The following is a 21461-nucleotide window of genomic DNA, read 5'->3' as shown; positions in this document are numbered from 1 at the left end:
ACCTCAGACACTTGCCACTTACTAGCTGTGTGACCCTGGGCAAGTTATTTAACTCTCATTGCCCACCCCCTCCCCGCCCCCCCAAAAAAGTTAAGATAAGGAGAAGTAACTTGCTACAGTGGAAAGATATGGATTAGAAGGATCTGGATTTGAGTCCTAGCTCAAACTTACTACAGGGAAAAGCTTCAGATTTTTTTTTTCTTCTCCAGATCTTTTTTCAGAATCTCTTCAGATCTTTTTCCTTATTTGAAAAACGAGTCGACCAAACTTAGATGATCTTTAAAGCTCATGTTCAGTCATGTCCAACTCTTCGTGACCTCCTCTGGGGTTTTCTTGGCAAAGATACTAGAGTAGCATACCATTTCCTTCTCCAGCTCAATTTATATATAAAGGAAACTAAAATTGACTTGCCCAGGGTCACACTGTTAGGAAGTGTCTGAGGCTACATTTGAACTCAGGAAGATGAGTCTTCTTGACTTCAGGCCCAGCTGTCTATACATTATGCCACCTGGGCTCCCAGATCTTTAAAGCTACTTCTTGATGAAGCCTTCATTATGGTATGGAGGGAATACTGTTTTCCTAAGGCTCTGTCCCAGGACATCAAATTTGATTTGATAAGCTCTGAATGATTTTTGTAACCTGAAAAGACTTTGAATATTAGTTTTTATGATCTTCAGCAGCATCCCTGGATTCAATTATCATCTCTCTGCTGATGATTCTCAAACATACTACTTAGTCCTAACCTCTCTGCTAACCGCCAGTCTTGCATCTTTAATTGCCTCTTGGATATCTCAAATTTAACACAATCCAAAATAAACTCATCATCTTTCCAGTAAAAACCCTTCTGTCTTCCTAACTTCCCTATTGCAGTCAAAGGTATCCCTGTCCTCCCAGGCTCACAGGCATACAACCTAGGCATCACCCTCAACTCCTTACTCTTACTCTCCACATCCAATCTGTTACCGAGACCTATTGATTTCCCCCTCTCTGAAATACGCCCCCTTTAGCCTTTTATGCTTCCACTACCCCGATGTAGATCCTTATCAACCGTGCCTGGACTATTGCAATAACTTGGTAGCTGGTCTCCCTGCCATAGGTCTCTCCCCACTCCAGCCTACTCTCCGTTCAGTTGAAAAAGTGGCTTACCTAAATCAGAGGTCTAACCATGTCATTCCCCACTCCCCTACTTAATAAACTCCAGTGACTCCCTAACACCTCCAGGATCAAATACAAAATCCTACAGCATTCAGTCCTTCCTAACTTGGTTCCTCTCCTTACTTTTCCAATCTTCTTGTACCTTTCACCCCTCTCTACCTTTACACTCTGCTCTCCAGTGACGGTGGCCTCCTCGCTGCTCCTCCCACCAGATACTCTATGTCCCCACTCCAGGTATCACCACTGGCAGTCACCTGGGTCTGGAATGTTCTTTCTCATCTCCACTTCCAGGCTTCCTCAGCTTCCTTCAAATCCCAGTTAAAATTCCACCTTCTACTATTCCTAATGCCACTTAATTCCAATATCTTCTCTCTGTTGATTGTCTTGAATTTATCCTGTTTATATTATATATACACATAGTTGTTTGCACGTTGTTTCCCTCATTAGAATGTGAGTTCCTTGAGCTCAGGCCATCCACAAAATATGATAGTATATCAAGCTAGTATATCAGGCTTAAAGGTTCCAACGATTTGATGAGGCAGATGGGGAAGTAAACCTGTAATTCATGAGTTATCTTTAGATCTGGAGACATTAGGGTGCTTTGAAGTTAGTAAAAAAGACGTTCAAAATATTTGTATTTTGTTGACAGGTATTTTTTGAGGGAACAAAGCAGTAGGGGAAATGATCATGCTTTGAAGAATTTTTATCACAGTAATACTTTTCTATTCAGCATTTTTATTTTTAGCTTTGTTGAATATTATTAAAGTAATTTTGGTAATGTTTGGTTGCAAAAATAATTTCTCACATTTTTCTATTCTTCTAAATGTGAACTTAAAAGGTTTTGTACATTCAGAAATGTGATTTGATTTTATGTAAAACTCCAAACTCTGACATAAAACACACTTCTAATGTCAAAATGAAAATATAAATGTCATCTAAATGGTATGTCTTTTGTTTTTCTTTATACTTGATACTTTGATCACCAGCCATGTGTATTTTAAATATAAACTCCCAACCTCCTACATTTGAGGTATAAGAGTAACTTGGATTCTGTGATGTTGTGGAACAATCCAAGAGAACAGAAAGCTAGCTGGGTATATACCCTCTCAGGGTACTGGGGTACTGCCTCACAAAAGTCAAACCTTTTGTAACTTAAAGTATAATAAGTTGCTCTGGTCAAAAAAAGTTATATGAAGCAAGCTTTCTGGTGAAGAACTTCCCTGTACTTAATTAGAATGGTCCTAATTCAAGAAAGAGATTTACAATCTGTATGGGACCATAAACAAAGCATTTCCACTCTTTTTTTCTTTTTCTTTTTGCAGGGCAATGGGGGTTAAGTGACTTGCCCAGAGTCACACAGCTAGTAAGTGCCAAGTGTCTGAGGCTGGATTTGAACTCAGGTACTCCTGAATCCAGGGCCGGTGCTTTATCCACTGCGCCACCTAGCTGCCCCATCATTTCCACTCTTGGAAGCACCTGGCATTATCAGAACTCTTCTGATTAAAGCCTTTAAGAACTCAATCACATTCTTTTTAGGCAATGGAATAAGGTTTTCAAAAAACTTTCTAGGCCCATCACTTCAGTGAAATACAAATCTAAGATAATATGGCAGAAATTAGGCATAGACCAACATCTTACACCTTATACTAAAATAAGGTCAAAATGGATACATGATTTAGACATAAGAGGTGATATCATAGGTAAATTAGGAGAGAAAGGAATAGTCTACCTATCAGATCTTTGGAAAGGAAAACAGTTTATAACCAAACAAGAGATAGAGTATATTATAAAATGCAAAATGGATGATTTTGATTACATTAAATTAAAAAATTTGTGTACAAACAGAAGCAATGCATCCAAAATTAGAAGGGAGGCAGAAAGCTTGGAAACAATTTTTATGGCCAGTACTTCTGATAAAGGCCTCATTTCTAAAATATATAGGGAACTAAATCAAATTTATAAGAATACAAGTCATTCCCCAATTGAGAAATAGTCAAAGGATATGAACAGGCAGTTTTCTGATGAAGAAACCAAAGCTATCTATTCCCATATGAAAAAATGCTCTAAATCTCTAATGATTAGAGAGATGCAAATTAAGACAAATCTGAGGTACCACCTGACACCTATCAGATTGGCTAAAATGACAAAAAAGGAAAATAATAAATGTTGGAGAAGCTGTGGAAAAATTGGAACACTAATGCATTGTTGGTGCAGCTGTGAACTGATCCAACCATTCTGGAGAGCAATTTGGAATTATGCCCAAAGGACAATAAAGCTGTGCATACCCTTTGACCCAGGAATACCACTTTTGGGTCTTCTGCCCAAGAAATCATGGAAAGGGGAAAGGGACCCACATGTACAAAAATATTTATAGCTGCTCTTTATGTGGTGGCAAGGAATTGGAAGTTGAGGAGATGCCCATCAATTGGGGAATGGCTGGACAAGTTGTGGTATATGAATACAATGGAATACTATTGTGCTGTAGGAAACGATGAGCAGGAGGAGTTCAGAGAAACCTGGAGAGTCTTGCATGGGCTGATGATGAGTGAGATGAGCAGAACCAGAACACTGTACACAGTATCATCAACATTGAGTGTTGATCTACTGTGATGGACTATATTCTTCTCACCAGTGCAATGGTACAGAAGGATAGAAGAGGATCTCCAAATCCAGGGGGGGGGGGGGGGGAAACAACTGTGGAGTATAGATGCTGAATGAATCATACTATTTCTTTTGTTTTTGGTGCTGATGTTTTTCTATTTTGAGGTTTTTTGTCATTGCTCTGATTTTTCTCTTATAACATGACTAATGCAGAAATATGCATAATGTTATTATGTGTACACACACATATATCCCATATCAGATTACCTGCTGTCTAGGGGAGGGGGGAGGGAGGGAGAAAAATCTGAAATTGGAAAGCTTGTATAAACAAAAGTTGAGAACTATCTTTACATGTAATGGGAAAAAAAATAAAATACTTTATTAATTAAAAAAAAAGAAATAGAAATCTAAACTATTAATAGATGTCTCTCCTATGAAGCACACAGCAATATTTTTCTAAGGAAAATAAGGAAAATGTAAATACCTTTTCATGTTTTTTCATAAAACTAGCTTTCTTGATTTTTCCATGATGCTGAAAATGAATTAAAAAAATAAAGCTGAAAAAAAGATCAATAATCAATCAACCAACCAACACTTAAGTACCCATGATGTACTAGGCAATGGGGACACAATTAGAAAGAATGCAATGTGTCTATTACATGTGTGCATACATAGAATAAATATAAAATTAATTAACTATAAGGTAGTTTGAGAAGAAAGCAAGGGTGTGATAGTGCCTTCTCAAACCATCCAACTGTTAAATTTTCAGTGTAAGCATTTGTACCTTGGAAATCAGCAAATGACAAAGCACAGTTTGATTTATTGTTTTGTTAATTGCTTAGACTTAAGTGATATAGAAAATCTTAGTAATGCAGACTAAATTTAAAAGTGTCTAAGCATTTTTTTTCCAGTCAGTTAAACATTGACCAGCACAACCCTGGAGGAAGGACACTAGCAGTTAAAGAGGAAAGGTTTCATATGGAAGGTGGTATTTGAGTTAGGCCTTGAAGAAAGAGAGGGATTCTACAAGGTAGAGAGTAAAGGCAGGAGTGCATTCCCACCATAGGAGAAAACTGTTGCAAAGGTAAGTGATAGGAGATAGCAGTGTAATGTAATAAAGAGAAGGCCAGTTTGGATGGATCTCAAAGTGGGAGAGGGGGAGTAATGTACAAGGAGGCTAAAAAGAGGATTAAAAGGAAACGCAGAACTTGACTAATTATAAAAGAGTTCCAAACGAAAAGGATGTTTCACTGATTTTAACTGTTAAATCATATGTTATGTTATTTGTATCATTTGTGGTATCCTCTTCTAATTTTGTTTGCTTTACTTTATTCCTATATTTCAATACATCAAAATCAGTGTCGGTATTATCTAGTTTGATGCAAGAGCACAACCCTTATACACCTTGGTAGAATTTTGAGTTGCAATGACCATAATATTTCATTGCTTGTTGACCAGCCTTTTGGTGAAAAGCCTTTTCCAAATGTGTGTTAGTCAGTCAATAAACACTTATTAAGTATTTGTTGACTTGATTTGTATATTTTAAATCTTGTTGATGTGAATTGAATAGATCTGAATTAGAACCTGGAAAAGGTTGAAATTTATTTTTATATTACGTATGAACAAAGGATTCTCTAAGTAATGGAGCATGAAATACTTTTAAATACTTAAAGCAATCTATTTATATGAAAATTAAGGTGGATGCTGCTAATTTCAAATTAATCTCATCTAGTTCTTGAAGTAGACTGATGAACTCTTGCTTAGAAATATTTGTTGCAGCTAATTGTCCAACTCTAACGACTGTGTATGTTAAATGGCTTTTTCCCCTACCTTAAAACATTTCTCAGATAAAATCCATCAAGAAGTTAAATATTCAAAAATCACAGATATTAAGAGCTGAAAAGGATATTAAAGGCCATTTGGTCCAATCTATAAATGACCAAGAATGCCCTCTACAACATTTCTAACAAATGATCAAATCTGACGACCTGTACCACTCCTAGTGATTCATATGGAAACATTTCCCTTGGTCTCAGTATCCTCATGTGAAAAAGAGTTGAACTAGATAGCCTCTAATGTCCCTTCTAACTCTATATCTATGATCCTATTTGGGGTGGGGAGGTGTCACTGTTAGAAATAACTTGTCAAACTTTAATAATGATGATGAAGTCTTGGGTTATAGTGGAAATATGCATTGATGTTTGATCCTTCAGTGTTTCTTTTCTTTTTTTTGTTTATAAGGCAATTGGGGTGAAGTGACTTGCCCAAGGTCACACGGCTAGTAAGTGTCAAGTGTCTGAGGCTGAATTTGAACCTCAGGTACTCCTGACTCCAGGGCCGGTGCTCTATCCACTGTGCCACCTAGCTGCCCCTCTTCAGTGTTTCTTAAACTCCATTTCATAATTCTGACTTGTAATGCAGTTTTTTTGTTGTTTTTTTTTAGTGAGGCAATTGGGGTTAAGTGACTTGCCCAGGGTCACACAGCTAGGAAGTGTTAAGTGTCTGAGGTCAGATTTAAATTCAGGTACTCCTGACTCCAGGGCCGGTGCTCTATCTACTGCACCACCTAGCTGCCCCTGTAATGCAGTTTTAATGAAGACCTTGAGAGTTTCAGCCCAGAGGCCCAGTGATTAGGAACTCCTGCCCTCCCCTGGTCCAAATCTTGCTCTTTTCTCCTTCTGCTATTCTCTGCTGATTTAGCTGTTTGAGTCCTGGAGGGCTTGCCTAGGAGCCTCATTTTTTTGAGAAGGATTTCCTGCCTTCACCAAAAAGAACAGGGGCTAGGGTTTGAACCCTTGCCTTGGTGATGGAATTCCCTTCCTGTTTGCCCTTAGATCCATGAGCCTCTGACCAGGGCCAGGAATAGTACTCTTGGACCTGATGTCTATGCCCTCATGGAAGGAAATTCCTTCCCTACTGTGGTCAAGTTAAGGCTTGTAAAAATACATACACAGAAATCTAAACACCTTGGTAGTGAGGAGAGGAAGGATGATGTCTTTTTCTACTTCTGCAGTTTGTTGAAAATGAGAGCTTTAGTGAAAAAAAAAAATTTAAGGGAAAAACTGGTTAAGAAGATTGTACCTGTGAAGAGGATTTTGACTTCTGTACCACAGCCTAAACAAAGAAACGAAGGAGTAAAAATACTGGGGCGTGGTAAAGAAAAAAAAATATATATATATATATACTTTAGAATAATAAAACAAACTTGCATTATTCAAACGACCTTTTCTTCATACTTGAAGATCTTTGTTCTACTTTCATGCAACATATACTGTCAATGAAATTATTAATTTAACCATTAGGTACCTTGGAAATATGAAGCATGTTTTTTTCTCCCCACCACTGATATATGGACTCCTTCAATAAATCATTCATTGCATGTATTCAGAAGCTCTCAAAAGTTTTCTTATATTTCCTTTCCTGCATTATGATATTCATTTTTTTGATTGATTACTCACATACTATCATCAAAATAATTTACCTTGACCTCTACAGAATTCATGTGTTCTTTTAATACTGTTGCATTTTCATTTTGTTCTAAATTGTCTTCCATTTTAATATGTGTTCTTTTTTTTTGTAAATTTTTTATTAATTTTCAACTTAACTTCAAAACAAGAAAAGAAAAAGAACATTTCCAGGTACACAACAAAACAAGACAGGATTCAATATAAAACAATGAATTTCCATTTCAAGAAAACCTATTTAATAAATACGATGCACTGTTTTCAAAGCTACCCAGCTTTTCTTTGCTTCCTTCTAGATGTGTTCTATATCTGTTCATTTCTTTCCCTTTAGATTCTCCAACAAGGATTTAATTTGTTTTCAAATATGTGTTTAATTTTGCTTTCAAAGTTACAATTTCTGACTTGGTTCGTTCCTTCTGTTAATAAGCTTTATTAAACTTTTGAACTATTTTATTCTTCCATACTTTCTAGGGAATCTTTAGGAGTCTATTTTCCATCAAGCACTACTGGTTCATTTTTCTTTTTAGTTTTTGTTTTCTTTGTATTCTCTCTGAGGTCTACCTCATTCTTCCTTCTGCTTTTAGGATCTTCTCTCCTGTTTTAGCTATCTGGGTTCTGGATCTTTATTGAGTCTTTTACTCTTTATATCTTTGAGGTTCTTGGTTTTAGTTGTTGTGTTGTTGGGGTTTTTTCCCCTTTAATTCTCCTGCCACTTATTTTTTGACCCCTCTGCTTTACTGGTAAGTAGACTACTGAAGCTGGGCTGTAAGGCTCTTTTAGATTCCTAACATTGAGAGACAAGATTCATCAACCTGTGTCCTTCAGAGCTCTCTAACAAACCAAAAAAGGAACTATGTGCTAGATGTAGAATGATTACAACTAAATCCATAGAAGACAAAAGTAGGTAAAAATTCTTTATAAATTAAAAATAGAGAACTCTTGATACTACGACTGTGCAGAACATGGCTCTAGGAGAGGGACTCTACTATTGAAACAACTGAGTAATCATCCATACCAACCTACATTCTGCAAGCACTGGCAGATGCCGATTTGGCTCAGTCATGTGAAAGAAAGAAAGAGAGCTGAGGGAGGTAGCAGGAGGGGTTGCCAGATAGGACTGCTGCACGTAGCCTGAGGGAAAGGAAGCTGAAACCCAGCTAAGACAGTTCTTTCCCCTCTGAGGTTATTCAGGGCAGGGACCCAGGTTGCTGAATCCTATATCGTGTCCTGTGGGACTCATTTTCTATTACATTAGTAATATAATTATTTTTTAAATATTTCTTCTTTATCTTTTTTTAAAGCATAGTTTATTCTAACTCCAGCTCATCATTCCCCTTATGCTTTTTTGTTTGTTTCTGAAAAGGTTTTATTTGTTCCTGTGATTTTTACCAGGTTCAATTATTATTTAATTTGCATAATTTAATTCATTATTTTAATTAATTTATCACTTTTCCATCTGAGCATGTCTCTCCGGAAGTCTTACGTGGTTTTTCTATCTGTGAAGCTCCTGGTACTTTAGTTATTTCATTGCCCCTTCAGAGAGTTTTTTATCATCAGCTGCAATCAGCTAATTTTTATTTATGTAGTTTTTAAATACTATTTTTCCTTATTGGTAATTCTTTTGATTGTTTTTGATGGGTATGCAAAAAGTCTGATTCCTTTTTAAACCTCTTATTCCATCATCTCAACTTGGAAGCCCTTTTTTTTCCCCCACTGAGCATTTAACAACCTCTACCAAAATCCTACTCAAATACTTTATTATGGTAAGGATGTCCCCTTGGTTTCTTATAGGAAATGCCAATAAGATAAAGGCATTAACAGGTCCCACAAAGTTAGAACACTAACATTCAAAGCAACTAATAATCTCATTGATATGTTTTTTTTCTTCCAATAAAGCAAATGACAACCAATCCATGCCTGCATAACCTCTGTAATTCTTGTCCACATTCTCCAATATAAACTCAAGACAGGGAGTCCATCCATGGTGCTGAAAACTTTCTTGCCATTTGATAGCATAAGGATTCCAGAAAAACACACAGGCTGTCCAATGGTTATTTATTACTCTTTCAACACAACCAACCTGTTTTCTTTATTACTCATACAATTATTTAAGGACATCCTTTATTCAAGTTCTCATTTTTAACTACTTCTTTCCAAGGGATTGCAGCCTATTCATGTCTCCATTTAGCTACCACTTCCTCTATATTCTAGTTTCCTTTACAGTGAGAATGTTAAGACTGAAATGATTCAGTTCAATCAGTAATATCTCTACTTACTGGTCGCTGTACAAGTACCTCACAGTTAAAGTGCCAAATGCTAAGTTAAAGTTTATAACTGCTTTAAAAACTATGAGATTCCTAGCATTTTCTGCTTCCCTTTTTCCACTACTGTGATATGTCACTTTAGAAGCTGAAGGAAATTTACTAATAGCAAGGGGCTAGTTTGTACTTTTATAAATTTCATTGGCTGTCACGACCAAAAAAATTATCAATGTCCAGCCTACTGCTGAGACCAAGCTAGAAATGTTTCAAAAACTAGAAATGGAATCATCTGTCATTTAATGGCCAGTCTAGTTTGGAAGAGCTTATCACCAAAAGGTCTGTTTTCAGCTTAATTTTTGGTTCCAATACCTCACATAGATTTTCAATTAAGGCACGAATGGTTTGTGATCTGCATCAGAAGAGAATGTACCCACCCTGATCAAGTAACAGCTCTTTTCAAGCTTGCAGAATACCTCTAACAAAAGTAATCCTTATGTAGCTTTGTAGGTTAAGTTTTTCCTCCATCTCCACAAAAAAATCTGCTTACTGATTTACTCTTTTTTTTTTTTTTTTTGCAGGGCACTTGGGGTTAAGTGACTTGCCCAGGGTCACACAGCTAGTAAGTGTTAAGCGTCTGAGGCCGGATTTGAACTCAGGCACTCCTTAATTCAGGGCCGGTGCTCTATCCACTGCACCATCCACTCTTTTAAAGCAATTTTGAAAATGTAACTACAATATGATATTAACATGCATTTGTAAACAAAAGCTTGAGTTCATAACAAACTAGCCAAGAAGTCACATGTTCCGTGAGGTAAAGAGAACAGCTAATTCAACAAAGGACAAATTTTAAAATTCATTAAAAACCTATTTACATACAATGGCCATTTCAATAAACCCTAAAGTCAAATTGCTGTTTTGAAGCTCACTAAAAACTTGAATCACATGTGAAATTGAAATGTGAAAAATACTATTCCTAAAATGATTTTCACAGATCTCTTAACTGAATAAGTTGATTTAAAAGAATAAAAACAACAATTTTCCAAAGTGATTTCATTAAGCAAAATCGGAATCAGGGAACTCAGTGATTATATTAAGATTATTCATCGTTAATGTTATAATAATCAAATTATTTTAGTGCATGGAGGATTACAGTCATTAGAATATGTGTATTATTTGTAATTACACTGTTATAAAGGTTGCAATAATCAAATTATTATTATTAGTGTATGGATGCTATGAGTATCTGTTACTTGTAATTTTGCTGTCTATTCAAATAATCTTTGCTTTAAAAAGTTAAATAAGAATATATCTAACAGCATTTACAATAGTGACAAGTCAGTCATAGATGAAATTCTGTACTATTATATTGTAATTGATTTTATGACTAGACAAAAGGAATTTCACAAAACATAAAATTATGGCTATTAACTGCTCTCCTGCAAATTGCAATGCCAAAAAGATACTTTCAAATAATAGGCTTCTATTTTAATGGTGTAAACAGCTAAATAAATGGAAGAAAAAAGGCAATGAAACGAATATATTACATATTTATACTTAGGAAAACAGTGGAAATTGGCCAAACTCAGACTTAATTCTTTACTCTGATCATAAGAATACTAATTTAACAAATTTTATTACTACTCTCAACAATGTTTCAAAATCCAGCACACACTGAATATGAATTTCCATAAAACAAGGAAAAGCAGTTTTCAGTTAAATTTAAAACAAATATCCAAGGCCTATTATGTACTTAATATCAAGGGGGATACTAAACAAATTTGGCACAATCTCTGACCTCAAAGAGTATATTATACATAATTTTACTGGCAAAGTAAGTCTTTAAAAAAAAGTAGATGACAACAAATAACAAGACACTAAATGTTATAGGAGATTATAGTAATGAGAATCAACAAAAACCCTAAATTTCTCTTCAGTTCTAAAATTCTTCAGGGCCCACTTAAAGTGATCCCTGAATTTGGTTAGAAAGATAACATTCCATATTCAGGAAGAACATAGCAAAGTTACTTAAATGATATGGGAACAAAAAGGAGAACAATTTGGCCAGTGTATTAGACACTGGTAGGAGATAAAATTGAATAGGAATTTTTTTCTCATATATTTTATATACACACAAATGAACTGTAGGATTATAAAAAGATGGCTGCTCATTTGTTTATAGGAAACCTGGGATCTATTCTCATTCAATTTTATATTCAATTATCTTTGTTCTATTGTATTTATATAGAGGCATTTACTTATAAAGAGGTATTTCTTAGAGAGATAGTTTGCCACATCCTAGTTTCCATCTCTTAGATTCCCTGTGTGTGTCCTTTGCATTTGCATTTCTTGACTTGTATATGAGAGACCATTCAGCTATGTGTATGGTTCTGATGCCTGGGTGATAGGGTAGGTGATGGGGTAAGATGGGAGGGGAGAGGAGGAAGAAAGAAGGAAGGGACAGGAAGGGAAAGGAGGAAAGGAGAAGGGAAGAAAAGCAAAAGAAAGGCAAAGAAGACCCCTTGTGGTGAAATGTTGTGAGGACATGGGAAAAAGTCACAGAACGGGTTCTGATCTGTATCACTGAAGGAACTCCTGAACTGATGAGATCACAAATACATTTAAGCATTTGAGATTTCATACTTTTAAAATTAATTGTATTTGTTCAGCTGTGCTGTATAAATGACCCTTGGCATATTTACAAAGTAGTCTGGTTTTGATTCCTCATTTAGCAAAATACATATCTGGCATTCACACATTAAAAAAACCAAAAATCACTTACCCAATACTCTTGCCAATTTTATTCACTGCTACTGTCTCTCAGTTGTAAAACAATGCAATACGGAGGACCAAAGATAAGTACAGTACAAAGCAATGAATGATCTAAAGTACAAGTATTTGTATCGATAAACACTCTCAAAAACATGCCCCTTCTTTTCAGGCTCCGACTCATTCCTGGCTAACAGCTTAGAGCCCAGATCAAGGGTAGAAAAGGAATAAATGGTTAAGAACAGATTAGCAAAAGAAAAATATGACCCTCAAACTTTTAAGATAAAGGTGATGATACTGAAATTGGAGAAAACCTAACTTTTCTATATTCGTTTAACAACAAAGACCTTTATTAAGTGTCTAGTGTGTACCTAGAGCATCATGCTCAGAGAAATGCAAAGTTGCCCGAATAAGCCAGTACGTGTCCAAGGCAGAATTTGAAGGAAGGCCTTTCTGACTGAAGCTGGCCCTCTATCAAGCTTGGTATAGGAGACATTTCACTTAAAACCACTTATTTTTCTTAACCTGTCTGGAATCTTAAGGCATAATCCTAATTTTCCTAAATTTTCTAAAATGTTCATGAATATGATGAGGGTAAATTAGAGCCAGAGGACTAAATGCTCTATAATTTATTTTATAAAGTAATATTCTCCAAAGCTCTACTTATGGAATACTACTAGGCTGATAAACATTTCTGGTGGCCTTCACTATCTCCCTTTCATTATTCTCCTAACTCTGAGTTAAACATTCAGTTATGAGATCTAGGCTGCATAAAAAGAAAAAAAAATAGAAAAAAAAAGATTTAAGGTTGGGAATAATTGTGTTTTAACTCTGAATGTGACAGTTTATATTGAGACTAAAAGTAAACCTATGTGACTCAATTTTATTTTATATACCTATTTATTCATGAGCCTTGGCAAAATTCTACTACAGACCATTTCTTTATGTTCCTTGGGCTCAAATAAAAAAAAAAAACCCTTAAGGAATAATCCATATAATTTTCCCCCAATATAATTTTGCTGTGTTACTTATTTAACAGTCATACCCCAACAATACCCATACACGATAGCTGAAATGTGATGACAAGAACACAGATTTGTTGACAGTTCTAGTAAAACTATTCTGCAATTCTTTTAATACAGAAAGGACATGGCACTGCTTTCTTTTATATTCATTGAAAAATAATTTTATCATTATCTCATGATAAAACTAGTGAATACTAGATTATGAAAGAATATAACTTTTGATTGACACTATCCTTCCCAAGGGATTCTTTCTTAATTTTCAATTCAGTCTCATATTTGAATTTTATAAAAATTAAAAAACTATTTTTAATTCCTTCCCAGAGGGTAGCTTTTCTAGACTTCACAATAAATCCAGAGTTTCTAACTAAATATTCCTCAGTTAGAGGAATGTCTTTACTGGTAAATCAAAGATGCATATTTTTTCTTTCTAGAAGAGTCTAAAAATGGGATATTTTAGGTTATTATTTCAACAGGAAAAAAAATAAGAGTTCTGGTTCATAATCCACAAGATACAGGATATATTATAAGAAGAATTTTACCAAGGCAAAAAAGCCAGAAAAACAGCTACTGCACTTGAGAAGCTTCTGATGTACCACATGTCAATCAAGATTTGATTTACAAAAAATTCAGAGTTAATACATTACGTGCTGAATTACCACCTAGATCTTAACTGGCTTCCATATAATGCACCAAAATTCCAGACTGTAACTTTAATGCAAAACGTTAATGGGAGAAAATCAAAATACATACAAAAAAGAATTCTACTTTCTTCACTTTACCCTACTTCTCTCAATAATTTACAGCTTTTGCAAAAGTATTTAATTCTATTAACACACTTGTAATCTTTAGGAAAAAATAGCTCAAAATGAAGTATAGGAAGCATGTAGAAATTACCTTTAGGAAAAATCTTTTATCTGTTCTCGTTGGATTGTATGAAGCCAAGTATGCAGCAATTAGAATAAATTTGGAATAATATGGAAGTTCTACGTGAGCATGTGCAGAAAGACCTATGGAAAATATTTTTTTATAAAAAAGCTCATTAATAATAAAACAAGTAACACTGACTTAGCACTTTGCAGTAAACAAATCCTTTTTCTTACCACAAACCTGTGCAATTGATAAAACAAGTGTCAGATTCTATGCCTCAGAGATGAAAAGGTCCTTAGAAGTCAATTCACCCAACCTGACTAAAAACATTCCTGAAGACTGGTAATCCAGCTTTTGTTTGAAGACTTTCAGTAATAGAGAATCTATTGCCACTTTTGGATAACTACTGGGAATTGTTTCTTTATGTTGAACCTCTCTGCATCCACTGGTTTTAGTGCCACCTTCTAGGGCCCAGTAAAATATGTCTACTATATTGTCACTGTTACTACTCTTCATATATTTAAAAATCCCTATCATTCCCCCTCCAATCCTTTTCTTCCCTAAGCCAAAGCAGTCCAACTTCTTCAATGGGAATACATGGATGACTGATTTCAAGTCTTCTCATCATCTTAATTTAATCTAACATTATGACTCAAGTATGTTTCAAAACCCACATTCTTGGAAGGCAGAACTGATTCCCATATCAGTTTTCTAGTTAATAAGAAATTTTAAATGAAACTGTAATTCCATGGGAGGGGGAAAGAGCTAGAATAGAAGCAATGTCGGGGAGTGACAGAAATCTGGCCCTCAGACTCAAGAAGATCTGAATTCAAGTCCAGCCTCTGACACATAATATACTGGCCATGTGACCTTGAGGTCACTTGAAACTCTGTATTGCAGGCAACTTTCTAAGGACTACAAGCCACAGAGAAGGTGACAACATGCATTGGTAGAGTGAGTCCACTTATCTAGGACTTCTCAGGCTAGTGAAATCCCAGATTAAGAGTTTTTCCATTTGACAAGGTAGTGTTTTTCTTGGGACGATAATAACAACGTAATAAAAGAAATATAAGAATTCTTATCATTTAAAAATTACTCCAAACATGAAAATCTGTATTTTATTTTAAAAAATATGAAAATGAAAAAAAAATTGTCAAGTTAGGCTAAAACCCTATTATCATCACAAAACTGTGGATTTTGTGGAAGAGGTTATGCATTTTTTTCTTTTTTGTTCCACAGTATTATTATACTCACTAAATTTTTGGATAAAATTGAATAAAAATTGACAAAATTGTCATTTTTTACAAATACTCACAAAATGTGTTGCGTTTAAACTATGACCTGATTATGAAAATGATAATGTTGAAAATATTTTCCCCACTCATACTGAATTCTTAGTTACTTAATTTTAAAATTTCTTATTACTAAAACAAATTTTATTTTTTAAAGGGTAACTATTATTTTAAATGCATTATTGCCTGTTTTAACTAGCAGCAGCTATTTGCTTTCTTTAGGGGAGTTATATGAAACAAGGTAAACTGGAATATATACAATATTGTATTCTTAAGCATCACCATAGAAAAACAGCTCTGTTCTGACACATTTTTACAAATAAATTTTCAATTAACCAACAAACATTTATTAAGTATCTACTTTTCTTCAAGTTAAATATGGATGTCAGTCAGTCAAAAAGCATTTATTAGGTACCTGTTAAGTGCCAAGCACTGTGCTAAGTGCTAGGAATACAAAGAACTGCAAAAAACAATTCCTGCTCTCAAGGAGCTCATAGTCTAATGGTGGAGACAACATGCAAACAACTATATACCACCAAATATATACAAGATATGCTGAAGATAATAGACAGACAGAAGGTACCGGCATTGAGGGATATTAGGATAAGGGCTATTCCTCTCATAAATGACTATTGCCAAAGGGTATGGATTACCAATAACATTTTTAATGAAAAAAGAAGTGAAAATACATGCATAAAATATAAAGTAAATTATAAAGTACTATCATGTATAATAAAATAGGATTTTAGGTAATATTGACTTTGTACTTTTAAGTGTCAATGAAAACTAGCAGAAATGGCATCAGCCTACACATCACACTTAAAGATAGTATGTTCAGTTTATAATTTGTTTAAATTAATAAGGACAAATTCAGAACAGTCTATCTTCTACCCAAATGCTAACTTTAGCCGTAGCTGGTGAAGACTGTATTTCCTGCTGACATGTAAAAATAGGCCTGTTTAAGTGACAAAGCATTTATTTGTTCATTCAATTATAACCATTGTGTTTTGACAACAACTAAATTTTAGTTTAAATAGAACATCAACTTCCCAAAATCACCCTACCTAGACTCTTAAGATTTATCCTTCTAAGTTGCACACAGAATCATTTTCTAAAATAGTAACATCAAGTTTTGGTCACTTTTGTTGATGGGAAATATGGTAGAGCAGGACTATCAGGAAAATATCAGGCTAAGGATGACTGGTCAGCTTCATTTCGATAAGGGATCACATGAACATCTCTTACTTTATGTAAAGTATGGACCATGACATGAGTATTCACCTAGTGAAATGATGAAGTTAAAATCTAACAAAATCAGGCATTGAAAAGACAAATTGCTATACCAAGTTATACCTCTATCCAAAAAAAAAAAGTCATTATGACTCTACACTTTATTACCAAAAGAAGCTATTTCCCTTTCCAATATTCTATGTCTAAAGTAAGAAAATTAGAAATTCTCTGCCCATTTCAATATATTTCCATCCCACCAAGAACTATTTCAACATTTAGCAAAGTGCCTGGCACAAAGCAAATGCTTAATAAATGTTTGTTGCATCTTTCAGCTCTCCACAGCTTTCTCCTAGGGTGGACCAACACATGGATCAATGTATGTTAGTGAAAACCACAAGCACCATGCCCCCAGAGCCTGGCAGTTAACAGCAAAGCCAGTGGAAAAAAATGAAGGAAAACAGGATTTCATAAACAATCTTTTCTCAAAAAATTCACTGAGGTACCTGAATAGCAGGAAAAGTCCATTAACTATTCCACATAGTTTCTTAATAATTAATATCCACATTTTAATTAAACATTTGGACTTAGTTATAAACATTTCTGATAACTTATTTTATTGCTTTTGCTACCTTTCAATTGTCCCATTTCTGTGTCATCTTGCTGTAATTTTTCCCATTGTGAACTAAAAGTTCAAGAAAAGAATATGATAAATTAGCTCAATGTACTTGAAAAAATATCCTTAAGAAAACTGTACAATTCTAGAGGAATACAGATGTATACAATGTCAATTAGTCTATGAATAAGAGATTTTAAAATCAATACATTATTATAAGCAGTTTAAAAGCCAAATATTAAAAAATGATTTTGGTACTTTTAGTCACACTTTGTTTTTGACTCAAAACTTACATTCATTCAATTGAACAAATATTTATTGAAATACTACTCCTATATTCAAGGAATTGTGCTAAGTACTAGGGACATTATCCAGCTTCCTCACCCTATTTACAAAAACAAATCTCCTCCTCAAAAGACAAAGATTTCCCACCTCAGCATATTCGAAACAATGTTCTACAGGCTTTTCAAATCAATTTTTTCAAAGGAATTTAAATTATTATTGGTATTACTGTTATGAACAGTTTGCATTTTATACAGCACTTTAGAGTGTGCAAAGTGTTTTACAAATATCATTAACATTTGATCTTCACAATAACCCGGTAAGTAGGGCAGCTAGGTGGCGCAGTGCACTGACCCTGAAGTTGAGAGGACCTGAGTTCAAATTTCACCTTAGACACTTACTAGCAAGTCAATTAACTTTTCTAGACCTCAGTTTCCTCAACAGTGAAAAAGAGAGGGCTGAAGTAGATGGCCTCTGAGGTCTCTTCCAGTTCCAGATCCTTTTTTTTTCTGACAATGTAAATTGTTAGTAGCAAACCGTACCAAACATAAGCAGTGAGAGTGGGTACTTCTGTCTCCGCATTGAAGAGGGTCTCCCTCTTTTGAAGGGAGGGCAATTAATTTCTTCTTCCAATTTTTTTCCCCTTGTTCTATCAGTTTGAGTGAGCAGTGAGGTAATGCAATGAATAGAGTAGTGGAAGACTCATCTTCCTGAGTTCAAATTTGGCTTCAGACACTTACTAGCTGTGACCTTTAGTAAGGCATTTAGCCCTGTTTGACTTAGTTTCCTCATCTGTAAAATAAGTTGGAGAAGGAAATGGCAAACCAACTCTAGTAATTTTGCCAAGAAAACACCAAATGAGGTGACAAAAAATTGGACACGACTAAAAACAACTGAATAACAATCAGTTTGAGTAATGTATGTTTGTAGAGAATTATTTATTCTCTATATTAATTTCATTAGTACTTATTTCTCCTTTTTTCATTTGAGATTTCAGGAATATTTCTTTAGATAAATCACTGGGTTGTGTTTACTGGGAAAATAGATACATCTCAAAGTAGTTTATGTAATTCATCTTAATATATACTGTTATAGACAAATGAAACTTATCCATCTCAATCTGATTAAATTTAAAATGCAAACACTTTCATCTCATTTTTCAACTCAGAGAGGACCAGTTGCTAGTAAATTAAAAGTTTAGCTAATGTGGCTTACCTTATTTTATTCTCTGAAAGCATCTTATGATTCAGAATTTCATTTAGTTGACATAATGATTAACACTTCGTTGTTATAATCATCAGATTACATTAGATGAATAGTTTAAATTAATTAAAACTAATGTGATAAGAACACTAACTGGTAAAAGCATAATATAAAAATTTAAAAAAACAATTTTGTGCCACTTCCCCAAATAAAATAGTCACTTTTCTTTTACACGTTTAAATGTAAGGAAATATTTCTAAGTATATCCCCAGACTTATTAATTTTCATATTTTAACCAATCTTTTGGGTAAAGAAATGAATTTGAGAAAGCTTTTTGGATAAAATTGATTAAAGAAAATTCCTAATTGTGGTTTTTACTACCTAGGTGCTCTAGGTCATATAACCATTTTAACAGAAGAATAACAAACTTTTTCCTCTTGATTTATATGGTATACTGTGTGTTTGTTTTTTAATGTAAAATTAAAATGTTTTAAAGAGTATGAAAAGCAAATCTTGTTTAAAAACATCCTCTAATTTCTCTGAATATCACATTCCTATCTAATAATTTTGGAATAGGTTACTTAATAATAATTTCTCTTTCTTTCCAGCAGGTTACAAATATTAGCTTACTCCTAATATGAAAGTGAAGAATAAGATACATATTTTAGCATAATAAATATCTAGATAATTCATACTGAATACTCCCTAGCACTTTGGCAAAAAGTTACCTTACCTTGATATCTCCCTGAGATAAACAGTATGCATAGCCTTCTTCAAATGAGGTTCAATATTTCTCCACAATTTACGGGTATCACGTTCATTAGCTACATCAAGAAAAAATACATAAACACACACATACAACAAAAACCCAAACTTTAGTAACATAAATCCTAGAAAACTGCTACACAATAATACAATTAACATAAAAATAAGACATTTACCTTCTCCTTTTACCACAGGTTCGCAATATTTAGAAAAGTTAAGAGCTGCCTATAGTTAAAAAAAAAAGAAAGAAAAGTTATTTATTATAAAAAGCTAAGGTAAAGAAAATTCATTAATTATCATATATTTTTAAATGCTCAAGGAAATTTTTAATAAGCCAAATCCTGTTAGAAGATTGTTCCTTAGCTATACTTTCAAAAACAAGTACTTTTAGGGAAAACAAAGATTTTTAGACTACAGAATAGATCTAGCACTTTGAAACGGTGATTTGTAAAACACTTCTTCATAGTCCCAAATATTGAACAATTTTACAAAGTAATTTACAGTAGCAAAATCCATAAAATCTGTCAAACTAGCTATTGTTAATCAATGGATAATTACACCATTGATAAACATGATTCTCATTTAAAAGGAAAGGAATTTAAAAATTCCTTTAGTTGGATGTCAGGTATGTATAATAATGCTAATTTGCTTTCAGAAATTTCACGTTGAAATAACGAAATAATGTGGCCTACATACATCAATCAACCAAGAAGCCTTTATCAAGTGCAGACTACATGCCCGGTACTAGTGATATGAAGAAAAATATGTGGAAAGTCAACATGTTAGTCAAATGTATGACAAAATGAATATGATGAACTAGCACTGAAAATAAACATAATGACAAAATAAATATATTGACTCCATATCTCCAGTCATACTTCAATAAAATATCTGGACTAAATTTTTTTTAAGTACCTGTTTAGGGTAAAACATGTTTCGACAATATCTAATACTAATATTCCCCCCAGAGGATATTCCTGGAGCAACCCTGGCTAGGCTTTTTATCTTTAGGTCTAAGAAATGGACTCATTAATAAACAATTGTCTGAATGTGAATAGTAACTAGTGAATTCTTAAAATTAAAAAAAAAATTTTAGTTGAAACATCAGAAATATGGCAGGTAATGCTTGCTACCAAGTCATGCAGGCAGTTGCAGAGCTGGTACTAGAGGAGCCAACAATACTTGGTTGGTTGTCTAACCCATCATATTGGGAGCTCCTTGGGGGCAGAGACAGTCTTTTGCCTCTTTCTATATCTTTGGTGCTTAATACAATGTCTAGCACATAGTAGGATTTTTTAAAATATTGACTAATTGACTGCTAATAAGACCTGTGGGCCAGAGGAAACCTTGAAAAATCATGTTTCTTCAGGTAGGACAATACCTAAACCATTCCAAACAGATTAAAAGCTATCTTGTTTTGTAAAATCTTCAGAGATTATAAATTCTGTTGGTAATTCAATTTTATGTATAATAATCTTTCATCTAAATCCCTCTAATTTCCTCTTTCACATTCAATGGGTATTGTTACCCTACTCAATATAACAACCTAATTAGAATAATAGAAACTTAAGTTAGAAAAAATCTCAGAGGTCATCTAGGAGGGACTTCTGGGGTGGAGCTAGGACAGCAAAGCAGAGAAAGCAGAGCCTTCCCAAAATTCCCCTCCAAACAACTTTACAGTAACTCCTCCTTGAACTCTGAAGTGGCAGAGTCAACAAAAGGTCAGAGTGAGACATACTATCAGCCCAAGACAACTTAGGAGGTGGAAAAAGAGATCTGTGACCCAGAAGAAAGAGGCTGTCTCAGAGCCCACATGGATGAAATCACAATCAGCAGTAGCTTCAGGAGCTCTCAAACCAGAGATGGTAAGATAACCTAGCAATGGTCAGAAAGAGATTATAGGGTATACTTATGATAGAACTGCACATAAGACCAGA

The 21461-nt window shown here is 34.3% G+C and overlaps 1 protein-coding gene across 5 annotated transcripts in view; it reads right to left on the bottom strand.

Annotated features, from left to right (window-relative positions):
- Window positions 1–21461, bottom strand: part of ORC5 (origin recognition complex subunit 5) — a 94878-nt gene that overhangs the window by 45908 nt on the left and 27509 nt on the right. For 4 of the 5 annotated variants that reach the window (XM_043968298.1, XM_043968297.1, XM_043968294.1 and 1 more), the window contains 6 exons: window positions 19701–19749; window positions 19493–19583; window positions 17291–17343; window positions 14167–14279; window positions 6838–6870; window positions 4241–4288 (listed from right to left, as the gene is read on the bottom strand). In XM_043968298.1, coding sequence (XP_043824233.1) covers window positions 4241–4288; window positions 6838–6870; window positions 14167–14279; window positions 17291–17343; window positions 19493–19583; window positions 19701–19749 — 387 coding nt within the window. The remainder of the gene's footprint in view (window positions 1–4240; window positions 4289–6837; window positions 6871–14166; window positions 14280–17290; window positions 17344–19492; window positions 19584–19700; window positions 19750–21461) is intronic. The other variant, XM_043968296.1, reaches the window with a different exon arrangement.

The sequence above is a fragment of the Dromiciops gliroides genome, chromosome 5 (assembly GCF_019393635.1).
Source record: "Dromiciops gliroides isolate mDroGli1 chromosome 5, mDroGli1.pri, whole genome shotgun sequence".
NCBI classification, from domain to species: domain Eukaryota; kingdom Metazoa; phylum Chordata; class Mammalia; order Microbiotheria; family Microbiotheriidae; genus Dromiciops; species Dromiciops gliroides.
Note: the sequence above shows the minus strand (reverse complement) of the source record. Positions and strands in the feature narration are given on the sequence as shown.